Source organism: Chiloscyllium plagiosum, unplaced genomic scaffold (assembly GCF_037043375.1).
Source record: "Chiloscyllium plagiosum isolate Xiang-an unplaced genomic scaffold, Cpla_swu_hap1 HiC_scaffold_3, whole genome shotgun sequence".
In the NCBI taxonomy this organism is placed as follows: Eukaryota; Metazoa; Chordata; class Chondrichthyes; order Orectolobiformes; family Hemiscylliidae; genus Chiloscyllium; species Chiloscyllium plagiosum.
In genome coordinates, this window is record NW_028270141.1 from 153,501,353 (window position 1) to 153,515,258 (window position 13,906).

Below are 13,906 nucleotides of genomic sequence, written 5' to 3' on the forward strand. Positions count from 1 at the left end.
GAGGGCAGTGTATAGAATGAAGCAGATGGCAGATAAAAGCTCTGAGACTCTGACGTTTTCCCAAGGGGATGATGTGCTAGTACTGTTACCAATGATAGAAGATCACTTCAAAGCCAGGTTTAGTGGTCCCTATCAAATTGAAAAAAGTTGAGTCAGGTGAACTATCTAGTAAAAATGCCAGATAGAGAAAAAAGATATCGGTATGTCGTGTGAACATGTTGAAACCGTATTATACTGGAGAGAAGGAACTGGAGAAACAGGTATTAGTTATTGCCCTGCAGAGTGAGGGATTAAATTTAGATGATATGGATTTTGAGGTGCCTCAAAATAGATTAAAAAATGATGAAGTCCCTGAGGAGTGGGATCGGTTTGTAAGCAAAGTGTCTCAGGAGCATAGAGTGCAGGTGAAAGATTTGTTACTGCAGTATAAGGACATCTGTAAGAATCAGATGGGGAGGACTAATGCTATTATACATGAAGTAGATGTAGGGAATACTGTTCTGATAAAACAACATCTCTATCAGCATAATTCTTTCAAAACCAGACAGGTCCAGGTGGAGGCCATGCTTGATGAGGATATCATCGAGCCAAGCCAGAATGAGTGGAGTTTGTCGATCATCTTAGTTCCCAAACCGGACAGGACTCAACGATTCTCCACGGATTATTGGAAGGTCAACGCTGTTACAAAATCGGACTCATATCCAATTCCTTGATTGGAGGACTGCATTGAGAAAATAGGATAAGCCAGTTACATCGAGGTCCTACCTGCCTATCTCCTTTTCCACCTATCCACTCCACCCTCTCCTCCCTGACCTATCACCTTCAACCCCTCCCCCACTCACCCATTGTACTTTATACTACTTTCTCCCCACCCCCACCCTCCTCTAGCTTATCTCTCCACGCTCCAGGCGCACTGCCTTTATTCCTGATGAAGGGCTTTTGCCCGAAACGTTGATTTCAAAGCTCCTTGGATGCTGCCTGAACTGCTGTGCTCTTCCAGCATCACTAATCCAGAAGCCAGTTACATCGCCAAGTTGGACTTAATGTGTGGTTACTGGCAGGTACCTTTATCATAGACGGCGAAAGAAATTACTGCGTTTGTAACCTCAAATAGGTTATATCAGTTTAAAGTGATGCCTTTTGGAATGAAGAATGCAATTGCCACATTCCAAAGACTCAAGAACAGAGTTGTGGCTGGGTTAACAAACTGTGCAGTCTATTTGGATGATGTAGTGATCTTTAGTAAGTCCTGGAAAAATCACATGGTACAGTTGGCAGAGTTCTTTGAACGACTATTGGAGGCAAAACTGGTGATAAACTTAAATAGAATCGAATCCACAAAAGCAGAGGTGATGTTCTTGGGACATTACATTGGTCATGGAAGGTTGACCCTATGGAACGCAAAGACGAAGGCCATTAAAGAACTTCCACAACCAACCTCGAAGAAGAGGTGCTTTGATTCTTAGAACTCAGCAGATTCTATCAGAAGTTTGTTCCAAACTTCAGCAGTGTCGTGGTACCATTAATCAGTTTGCTGAAAAAGAACACAAAGTTTCGGTGGACAGAACAATGCCAGGAGGCATTCAATCATCTGAAATCAATATTAATCACCAAACCAGTTTTAGGTATACCAAACTTTTCAAACCTTTTAATGTTGCCATTGATGCTGGTGACATTGGAGTTGGAGCTGTACTCCTACAGGAAGATGAGGATGGGATTGAACTGCCAGTTGGTTACTTTTCGAAGAAGATCAATATCCAACAAAGGAAATACTCCACGAATTACTGAGTTTGGTCCTGGCCTTGCAATATTTTAATGTATATGTCATGAACAATGTGTCGGAGACGATTGTGTACACAGATCACAACCCGCTTACATTCCTAGAACGCTTTAAAGACAAGAATATGAGACTATTTCATTGGGAGTCTTATGTTGCATACTTCTAATTTTAAAATTGCACACTTTGTGGGTCCTAAGAATGCAAACACAGATGCGTTATCATGGATTTAACTGATAAAGTTTAGATGAGATTTGTCTTCATTTAATGCTATATACATATAGACAGTTATATGGGAAGAAGTTAAGGTGAACTTAAAGTTATCTGTATGTTAGCGTAATATTTTTAAAGAATAGAGAAAAAACAATGAAGCCATCTTTTCATTATGATGGTTCATTTTTTTCTTAAGAGGGGAGGTGTTATAAAAATGTGGGTGTACTATACCTTTAAGAGAATTAAAGTCCAGCAGAAATACCTGACAATACCAAGTGTTCTCAATAAGGTAACAATGTAACACTTGGTCAAAAGCTAAATTAGCTGGGTTACCTGGAAATGACAAACTGATTCGAATTAGGCCAATCAGTTTAAATTATACCCCCAAAAATTACCAAACTCCAATTAAGTTTGAAATTAATATATTGACAATCTTAAAAGCCAGAATCCAATGCTTTGGGGGGTATAGACTGGGGAAAATTTAACAGTTGAGGGGAGAATTGCCATGAACATGTAGAGACTGCCCAAAAAATAGCTCGCTTAAAGGTACCTTTATCGATCTGTGACCTGTGAAGCGTAATCCTTACAAAGAAGAGAAGATAGAGGAAGATCCAAATAGATGATTCAACAGCTAGCTGGTTTTGAAAACTTGAATTTTTGGTAAATCTTAATTGGGCCATTCTATTGGACTAGTATTATAAAAGGGAAGATAAAAGGTGAGAGGAAAGGAGTTGTAAATAGTTGTTAGTTAATTATTCTCTGTTATATTTTCAAAAATAAAGTTGTTAATTTTTACTTTAAATAGTTCTTGGCCTCTCGGATTTTCACAGATTACTGCACGGGATAAATCCTTTCTGGTTTGAATTAAGCAGGAGGGTTTACCTGTGTCGTAACATTTGTCACAGACAACAGACCATCGTTTACCAGCTGGGAATTGGAATTTAGTATATGAGGGCAGCTCCATGCCATCCCTTGTCCAATGGTCTGGTGGAAAGAGCAGTCCAAACTTCAAAGGGAGGTTAAAAGAAACAGCCTACAGCTTCACTTGATAACAAACTGACTTGATTCCTCTTTGATTAAAGGACCACCACTCATGAAATTACAGGGATAGCTCCAGCAGAGTTGCTGATGGGAGAAAACTCCTATTAAATCTGATCTTCCCGGACCTAGAGGGAAGGATAAAATGACATCAAGAACACCAATTCCAGAAACAAAACTCTGCTAAGTGAGAGGTGCAGTTTACTTCCGGGGATGCAGTTTGGTACTGAAACCATGGGAATGGCCCTTCATGGGTAAGAGGCATGGTCGAAGCAAGGTCAGGTCCCATGACATACAAAGTTTGGGTAGGTGAGGTGGTCCTAAACAAGCAGTGGACTACATAAAATCTGCAACTTTGCAAAAGGGCAGAAGCAAAACATACCTGCCCCTCAGAATATCCGACAAGGCTATCAGAACCCACTGCACCGTGCATCAAAGAAATCTCTGAGGACCTAATGGATTCAGCAGACATCTCAGCCTTGCCAGCTTCACCGTTTGAGGCACGCTAGCAAAAGAGGCAAGCTATGGTCTAGTTCATGCTGCCAGTATTCGAGGAGAAACTACAGGAAAAAGAACGGGTTTTAGAGGGGCAGGGATCTAGTGATTGCAATGACGACAGCCAGACAGATTTTGTAGAATATGATTCCCTGATTGGGACTGTTAACCTCATCCAATCACGAGTCCCGGATGACAGATATAACAGGAGTGATAAGGAGTCTACTCACTCAAGGACATGGTTGTGTTCGCTGAGTCAGTGTCATATACTATGCACATGTAAATAAAGGAGGAGAGAGAGAGCACTGCAGATGATGGAGATCAGAGTTGACAAGTGTGGTGTTGGAAATGCCCAGCTGGTCAGGCAGCATCAGAGGAGCTGGAGAATTCACGTTTCGATCATAAGCCCTTTATCAGGAATTATGATCTTCACCCTGATGAAGGGCTTATTCCTGATGAAGGGCTTTTACCCGAAACGTCGATTTCGAAGCTCCTTGGATGCTGCCTGAACTGCTGTGCTCTTCCAGCACCACTGATCCAGAATCTGGTTTCCAGCATCTGCAGTCATTGTTTTTACCTCTTATGCTCAAAATGTCAACTCTCCTGCTCCTCGGAAGCTGCTTGACCGACTGTGCTTTTCTAGTGCCACACTCTTCAACAGGCCAACTTCCACCACTCTATAACTTTCACATGGTCCATATCAGACATTTCCTTTCACTCCTTAGGCCTCTCCATCTCCACTTCAGAGAATAAACTGTCTACTGCCACCAACTACAAAGCCACTGGTTTCCATAGCTGCCTGACTATAGCTTTTCCCATCCCACAGCCTGGAAGGATTCCATCCCATTCTCTCAGTTCCTTTGCCTATGTCATATATGTTTCGATGATGCCACCTTCCAAAACAGCACTGTTGACATGGCTTCGGTCTTCCAAAACTTTGGTTTCCTGCCCAAGATGGTTGACAAGGCCCTCAACCGCATTTGACCTATCACCCAAGCTTCCACCCTTGCTCCTTCCCATCACTTAGAACAGTGTGATTGCGTCCCACTTGTTCTCACTTTTCATTCCACCAGCCTTCACATTCCAAGGATCATCCTCTGCCATTTCAGACAAGTCCAGGAGAACGGCACCACCAAACACATCTTGGCCTTACTCGCCTGTCTGTACTTTGCAGGAACCATTCGCTCCTGGACACTGTAGTCCATTCCTCGATGACCACCAATACCAACCCACTTCTCATGTAACTGCAGAAGGTGTAACACTTGCCCCTCCACCTCAACCTGCTCACCATCCCAGGACCTAAAAACAGTCTTGACAGGTGAAGCAGTATTTCACCTGTACATCCTCCAATCTGATCTATTGAATGCTCTGCACCTAGTGTGGCCTACTCAACACTGGAGAAACTAAACGCAGACAGGGTGACGAATGTGCAGAACACCTCTGGTCCATGTTCAAGCATGACCCCAACCTTCATGTAACCGGTCATTTTAACAAAGCATCCTGCTCGCATGCCCACTTGTTTGTCCTCAGCATGCTGAATTCCTCTAGCGAATCACTGGAGGAACAACATCTCATCTTCAGACAATGCACTTTACAACCTACTGGATGTAATATGGAGTTCAACACCTTCAGGTTGTGAACTCACTCCCATTTCTGCCCTTTCTTTTAGCTTTATTTGTTACATTCTCTGTAACCAGGTCCTCTCTCCCCTTTCCCACCTACTGGGACTGTGTGTTCTTTTCAGTTCGACAGTTGGACACCATTATTTTGCCATTCTCAAATTCCAATCATTTAATCTGCACTGTCAGCACCCTTCTTTTCCAACACTCTACCTCTGCTACTCTTACATGAATACTATTCCCTCCACATTTCATGTCAGCTCTGATGACGAATCATCTAGATTCAAAATGTGAGCTTGCCGTCTCTCCATAGATGCCTGATTGCTGAGATTTCCAGCATTTTTTGTTTTCAGTAAATCAAGGGTGTGTTGTTGATGGGATACTAGCCTTCATGGAGTTATTTCAGTAAACAGTTATAAAACATCAGCAGACAACTTAAAATGCTAATCTTGTTACAAAAGGGGAAAGAAGAACACATAGATGGAGGGAGACCTGGGAAAGCTGTTCAGTAGTCTTTATTCCAAGATCTATTGAGATTCTTCTTGCTGATCTGAAGGTTTCTTCTCAGCCTTCCTTTTCAGAATGCTTTCACTGATTTACGAGAGGCACAGGGTAGGTAGTTCACATAGAAAAGATCTCTTATCAATTAAAACTTGCAGCGTTGGTTGGTACCTGGGACTTCGATGTTGTGGCTATTACGGAGACATGGCTAGAACAGGGACAGGATTGGCTGTTGCAGGTTCCGGGATTTAAATGTTTTAGTAGGGTCAGAGGTGGGGGTAAAAGAGGGGGAGGTGTGGCATTGCTTGTCAAAGATAGTATTACAGCGGTGGAAAGGACGATGGATGAGGACTTGCCATCTGAGGTAGTTTGGGCTGAGGTTAGGAATAGGAAAGGTGAGGTCACCCTGTTAGGAGTATTTTACAGGCCTCCTAATAGTCCTAGAATCATTGAAGAAAGGATTGGGAAGGTGATTCAGGAGATGAGTGACAGTAATAGGGTGGTTGTTATGGGGGACTTTAACTTTCCTGATATTGATTGGGAAAACTATAGCTCAAGTTCGTTAGATGGGTCAGTGTTTGTTCAATGTGTGCAGGAGAGTTTCCTGACACAATATGTAGACAGGCCAACAAGAGGTGAGGCCATACTGGATTTGGTTCTGGGTAACGAACCAGGCCAGGTGTTAGAATTAGAGGTAGGTGAGCACTTTGGGGATAGTGACCATAATTCGGTGATTTTTACACTCGTGATGGAGAGGGATAAGTGTGTACTACAGGGCAAGAATTATAGCTGGGGTAAGGGAAATTATGATGCGGTGAGGCATGACTTAGGATGTGTGGCTTGGAAAAGTAGACTCCAAGGCAAGAGTGTAAATGATATGTGGAACTTGTTCAAGGGGCAACTATTGAGTGTCCTTGATAATTATGTACCTGTCAGGCAGGTAGGAAAGGGTCGTGCGAGGGAGCCGTGGTTTAATAAGGAATTGGAATCCCTTGTTAAATGGAAGAGGGCGGCCTATCTCAAGATGAGACGTGAAGGTTCAATTGGGGCGATTGAGAGTTATAGGGTAGCCAGGAAGGACCTGAAGAGAGAGCTAAAAGCAGCAAGGAGGGGACATGAAAGGTCCTTAGTAGATAGGATTAGGGAAAACCCTAAGGCTTTCTATAGGTATGTTAGGAATAAAAGAATGACTAGGGTAGGAATAGGTCCAGTCAAGGATAGTAGGGGGAAGTTGCGTGTGGAGGCGGAAGAGATTGGGGAGACACTGAATGAATACTTTTCTTCAGTATTCACTCAGGAACAGGGCATTGTTGTCGATGAGAATACTGAGGCACAAATAAGTAGAATGGATGGCTTTGAGGTATGTAGAGAAGAGGTGTTGGAAATCCTGGAAAAGGTGAAAATAGATAAGTCCCCTGGGCCTGATGGCATTTATCCTAGGATTCTCTGGGAAGCAAGGGAGGAGATTGCAGAGCCATTGGCCTTGATTTTTATGTCCTCTTTGTCTACAGGAGTAGTCCCAGAAGACTGGAGGATAGCAAATGTGGTTCCCTTGTTCAAAAAGGGGAGTAGGGATAGCCCTAGTAACTATAGGCCGGTGAGTCTCACTTCTGTTGTGGGCAAAGTCTTAGAGAGAATTGTAAGGGATAGGATTTATGCACATCTAGATAGGAATAATGTGATCAAGGATAGTCAGCATGGTTTTGTGAAGGGCAAGTCGTGCCTCACAAACCTTATTGAATTCTTTGAAAAGGTGACGAAGGAGGTTGATGAGGGGAAAGCGGTAGATGTGGTATATATGGATTTTAGTAAGGCGTTCGATAAGGTTCCCCATGGTAGGCTACTGCAGAAAATACGGAGATATGGCATTGAGGGTGAGTTGGAGGTTTGGATTAGGAATTGGCTGGATGGAAGAAGACAGAGGGTAGTAGTTGATGGCAAAGTTTCTTCATGGAGTGCCGTCACTAGCGGTGTTCCGCAAGGATCTGTTTTGGGACCATTGCTGTTTGTCATTTTTATAAATGACCTGGAAGAGGGGTTAGAAGGTTGGGTGAGCAAGTTTGCGGATGACACGAAAGTCGGAGGAGTTGTTGACAGTGAGGAAGCATGTGGCAGGTTACAGCAGGATATAGAGAAGCTGCAGAGCTGGGCAGAAAGGTGGCAGATGGAATTCAATGTAGCTAAGTGTGAGGTGATTCACTTTGGGAAGAATAACAAAAAGATGGGGTACTGGGCTAATGGTCGGATACTTGGTAGTGTGGATGAGCAGAGGGATCTTGGTGTCCATGTACACAGATCTCTGAAAGTTGCCACCCAGGTAAATAGTGCGGTGAGGAAGGCATATGGCGTACTGGCTTTTATTGGTAGAGGAATTGAGTTCCGGAGTCCTGAGGTCATGATGCAGTTGTATAAGACTCTGGTACGGCCGCATCTGGAATATTGTGTGCAGTTTTGGTCGCCATACTATAGGAAGGATGTGGAGGCATTGGAACGGGTGCAGAGGAGGTTTACCAGGATGTTGCCTGGTATGGAAGGAAAATCGTATGAGGAAAGACTGAGGCACTTGGGGCTGTTTTCACTAGAGAAAAGAAGGTTTAGGGGTGACTTGATTGAGGTGTACAAGATGATTAGGGGGTTAGATAGGGTCGACAGTATGAACCTTTTCCCGCGTATTGAGTCGGGTATTACAAGGGGGCATAGCTTTAAATTAAGGGGGGGTAGATATAGGACTGATGTTAGGGGTAGGTTCTTCACTCAGCGAGTCGTTAGTTCATGGAATGCCCTGCCAGTAACAGTGGTGGACTCTCCCTCTTTATGGGCATTTAAGAGGGCATTGGATAGGTATATGGAGGATAGTGGGTTAGTGTAGTTTAGGTGGGCTTGGATCGGCGCAACATCGAGGGCCCAAGGGCCTGTACTGCGCTGTATTCTTCTATGTATTCTATGTATTCTATGTATTCTATGTATAAAAGATAGAATGCTGAAGGAAAGATGAACTGTCTTCTACAGGTTTAAATTGGCTAACTGCAAAGAACAGAAAGAGCTCCTGGCTGATGGAGACCTGGTAGTCTGTTTGTTGTTCCAAATCCCAAGTTGTACATTTACCTGACAATCCATCACATAGTTATTGGCAGGCAAAGACCCATTGTCATTGATAACTGATCAGTAATCCATAGACCGATCAAGCTCTTGCTGCCAGCCAAAGCTCCACCTGAGTACAGAACCCCTCTGCTTCAGTATATCTGCAATCAACTTCAATCACCGTTTCTTCAAGCAGCTGTCTAAATTACGCTTATGAGTGTCAGGTTACTTGATTTTCAAAATATCATTGCAAACCATCAGTTTTAAAACTGTTATTTCTAATGTCAGTTCACAATTTAAAAACACACAAAAGTTAGAAGATATACTGTTCATATATATATATATACAGAAAGTAGAATGCTCTTGAGTATATTACTAAACTTCATCTAAACATTTATTTCCATCATATTTACTGTGTTCTCTTTGTCTGTCCAAATAGTTACTTCAAATAATCTAAAGAAAACAAGTAACCTTAGTTGCATTTAAATCAATTTTCTCCAAATTTCCAATGTCTCCTTCACAAAAATGCAAAAGTTGATTGGTGGACTTATGTTGAAAGTTTGTGGGAGGAAATAACATCATGAATTGGCAAAAGAGAAGTTCAAGGGTTTGTTTTTTATATAGATGAGGCTTAAATAAAAATATTTGTATTACCTTAATTGTTGTTTCTCTGTCTTCTATCCAAAGCATTTTAAATTTTTGAAAACTTTCTAGTGAACTGGAGATAGTATCCCTCAATGAGTTGACAGAAGCAGCCAGTAGTACGACTAATTTGTTCACATCTTTGTGTTCTGCCACATTGTGATAAAAGTTCTTCAATGTTTTAATATTTTTGCTTTCTGTTACTTCTGTTCAAGAGAACAAAATTAACAACTTAACCACAAATAAGATTATTTGTTTATCCAATGCACATCACTTGTTAAAGTCAGGGACCATTTAATTGGCATTGTTTTCCTGCTGATAAAAGTGCAGCAGGATACAACCCAGTCAACTTAACTAAAAAGGTTGACAATAAGTCCCATAATAAGATCATAAGTAGTAAGACAGGAGTAGGCGCCTGGTCCCTTTAGTCTGTTCTGCTATTCAATAGAATCATAGCTGATCTGACATTCCTCACATTCACTTTCTTGCCCTTTCCCTGTAACCCTTGATTCCTCTAACAATCAAGAATCTATCTCATCCTTAATTATACATAAGGACTCTGCTCCCATAGCTCGTATGTGACAAACAGTTCCTAGTATCCCCATGAAGGGAAACAGCCTCTCAGCATTTACCCTATCAAATCTTTAAGAATCCTAAATCAAAGAAAAATCTCATTCTTATAAATTTCACCAAGTAGAGTCTCTATCTGTTTGGTCTTTACTCATAAGACAATCCCTCCATACCGGGGGAAATCCCAGTGAAACATCTCTGAACTGCCACGAATTAAATAATATATTTGGAGACCAAGATTACTCACAGACTTCCAGATGTGGTCTCACCAATACCATGTGCAGTAAGACTTACCAACTCTTATATTCCAACCCCTTGAAATAAGGATTAACATTCTATTGCTATCATGGTAACCTAATGTATCTGAAATAACTCCACAGAGGCTGGTATTCCATCAACTTTATTTACTCAATGCATTGTATTGATACTGGTTTGGCTTCCTCAGAGCCAGCTCTCAGCGTGCCCAGGACCTTTGACACTCCAGAATATATCTTTCAACCAGATCTCCCTGAATAGACCAGGTTAACAACCCCAATCAGGAAACTCAAATTCTAAGGTCCACCTGGCTGACCACATTGCAATTACTACATCCCTCCCCCTCTAAGTCCGGGGACATAGGCCTGCACTTTACCTGGTAGCGTCTCTTGGGGTATTTTTGCAGCTGGTTTGGCTCCTCCGACTCAGCCTTGGATAAGGGCAGTATGTACATGATTGCAGCCCCCTTTTGCATCTGGAACATCTCAGAGCAAATTTATCCTCTTCTTCAGTCTCAGACTCTGAGATTTCTTCAGTGTTAGATGGAGGGGGAGAACCCATGGGTTCCAAAACATTTCCGGCTGTTCTGAAGAGCAAGGTATGTTTTTTGTCCAGCACCATTTCAGAGTTTGCAGATTTAATGTGGTCCACGCACTTGTTCAGGACTGTCTCACTTACTCAAATTTGAATGTCATGGGACCTGACCTCACATCAACCATGCCTTTTAACAATCAGGGCCATTTCTGTGGTTTTGGCACCAGACTTTGTTCCTTGAAGGAAACTGTCTCTATCACTTTGAGAAGTCTTGCATCCGGCATTGGCATTCCTGATGCTGCTTAACTATCCATCCAGGTCTGGAAAGATCAGATTTAACTTGGTGCAGAGTCTTCTCCCCATTAGCAATTCTACTGGAGCTATCCCTGTCATTGCATGAGGGGTGGTCCAAAAATCAAAAAGGAACTGGAACAGATTGGTATCAAGTGAAACTATATTCTGTTTCTTTAAGCATGCCTTTGAGCTTGGACTGCTTTTTTTGTCAGACCACTGGATGATGGATGGTATGGAGCTGTCCTTATATGCCGATTGGGATTCAACATTTGGGAATACTCAAATTCCCTGCTGGTAAAAGGTGACCCTTTGTCTGTGACCAGCATGTCAGGAAACAGTTTTTTGTAAAAGATGTTTGCAGATTTTCTTTTGTCTTTCCAGTATTTGAAGAATGAGCTCTACACATGTCCAACCAATTTGCCTGGGTGTCCACAATGATTAACAACATTGAGCCCATGATAGTCGATATGTAACTGAGTCCCCAGTTTACCTGGCCATTCCCATGAGTATGGGGAGCTGCTAGCAATAATTTTCACCCCTTGTTGGCACTCTGAGTACTGCCCCACAAATGTGACTAAGCCTGCATCCAATCTTGGCCACCAGACATAACGTCTCACCAACATCTTCATTTTAGACACCCATGGACGACCCTTGCGGAGTTTGCCCAAAATCTGGTCAACAATCTTTGCTTGGGACAAACACTCTTGCTCCCCATAATATAATATTGTCTTCTATGGTGACCTGGTTTCACCAGGCCTAGAGAGGTTTCAGTTCTGGTTATGATGGTTTTTGCTTCCTCCATCACCAGCAGCTGTTTTAGTTTTGCCAGGAATGTATCCTTTTGCATCCACAGTCTGATATTGTCAGCTACGACAGGAAGGCTACCCAGAATGGAACTTTTCCAGCTGGGGCATCACCGGTGGTATATCTGCCAGCAGGAGGCACCTGAAGGCATCTGCATTTGCCAGTTGCCTTCCTGGACAGTGTTCCACTTGTAATTGTATGCATTTAGAACGAGACTCCACTGCCAAATGTTACCTGAAGCTATGGGCAGAATGGCCTTGTCCTCTTTGAGTAGCCCTTGGAGGGGTTTACAAATTTACGTCTGTAAAGGTATTGATGGAACTTTCTAACATCAAAGTTACTGCCAAACCTTCCTTCTCTATCTAGCGGATTTGCACTCCGCATCAGCCGAAGCCTGTGAAGCATTTGCTATTGGCCTTCCTCTTCATTTGGTTATCTTGAGTTAACACTGCCCCAATGCCATACAGCGAGGCATCACATGCCAGCACCAGATCACACTTATGATCATAGTGTGCCAACACTTTAGATGATGATAGCTGCTTCTTCACATCTCTAAAGGCTACATCTTGCCTGTGAGACCATTTCCAGGCTGACCCTTTTTCAACAGTAGATGTAAAGGTGTCAGGGTGGAGAACAGGCTGTGTATGAACCTTCTGTAATAATTCACCAATCCTAGGAAAGACCTACTCTCCAGTACAGACGTGGAGCTGGGGCACATTTGATCATCCTCTCTTCATCTTCCAACGGGTGTAACCTGGTCTTGTCGACCTTCGGGGTGCCTGAAATACACAATTCTCCCTTCTAAGCCTTACACCTGCCTTGGAGGAACATTTAAGGGCTATGTCCAAGTTCTCTTATGTGTTTTTTATTTGTCTTCCCTGTTATTAGCATGTCATCCAGATAAATGGTGGTAGACCTTGTAAAATGTTCTCCATTCTCCACTGAAAAATGGCACAGGATGATGATATCCCAAATGGCAGTCTTATATATTGGTACAAACACTTATGGGTATTAATTCTAGCATACTACTGAGAATCCTCAAAACTGCAATTGCAGGTATGCATGGCTCATGTCCAGCTTCGTGAAGTACAGCAAATCGCTCCCCACACACCCCACCCCCACCCACCAACCAGTTTTGCATATAAGTCCTCTATACGAGGGATTGGGTATTTATCCTGCTGTGAGAAGTGGTTTGTCATTTGTTTAAAATCCCTACAAAGGCGAACTTATCCGTTGCGCTTCACAATTGGTACAACTGGTGCTGCCTTTTCTTCAAGCTGTACTGGTTTGATGACTCCTTCATTTTCCAGCCTCTTCATTTGCATGTAAGGCAAATGGCATTGACTACTTTGCAGAACCATGAAATTGTTTCCTGGTCAACATGCACAGTAGCCTTGGCTCCTTTCCCTAAACTAGTCCCTAAACATTCCTGAAAAACATCTGGCTATTTAATTTGGACTTTGAATTGAAAGATATTGAGCTGGAAATGTGTTGCTGGAAAAACGCAGCAGGTCAGGCAGCATCCAGGGAACAGGAGAATCGACGTTTCGGGCATAAGCCCTTCTTCAGGAATGAGGAAAGTTTGTCCAGCAGGCTAAGATAAAAGGTAGGGAGGAGGGACTTGGGGGAGGGGCGTCGGAAATGTGATAGGTGGAAAGAGGTCAAGGTGAGGGTGATAGGTCAGACTGGGGTGGGGGCAGAGAGGTCGGGAAGAAGATCTCAGGTTAGGAAGGCGGTGCTGAATTTGATGGATTTGACTGAGACAGGGTGGGGGGAGGGGAAATGAGGAAACTGGTGAAATCCGAGTTCATCCCTTGTGGTTGGAGGGTTCCTAGCCGGAAGATGAGGCGTTCTTCCTCCAACCGTCGTTTTGTTGTGGTCTGACGATGGAGGAGTCCAAAGACCTGCATATCCTTGGTGGAGTGGGAGGGGGAATTGAAATGTTGAGCTACAGGGTGGTTGGGTTGGTTGGTCCGGGTGTCCCAGAGGTGTTCTCTGAAACGGTCCGCAAGTAGCCGGCCTGTCTCCCCAAAACGACGGTTGGAAGGAAGAACGCCTCATCTTCCGGCTATGAACCCTCCAA

The 13,906-nt window shown here is 43.1% G+C and overlaps 1 protein-coding gene across 1 annotated transcript in view; it reads right to left on the reverse strand.

Annotated features, from left to right (window-relative positions):
• The window catches only part of LOC122540179 (dynein axonemal heavy chain 8-like), a 1,258,818-nt gene that overhangs the window by 682,322 nt on the left and 562,590 nt on the right, over positions 1–13,906 (reverse strand). Inside the window, exon 26 of the mRNA XM_087976819.1 lies at positions 9,379–9,572. Coding sequence (XP_087832945.1) covers positions 9,379–9,572 — 194 coding nt within the window. The remainder of the gene's footprint in view (positions 1–9,378; positions 9,573–13,906) is intronic.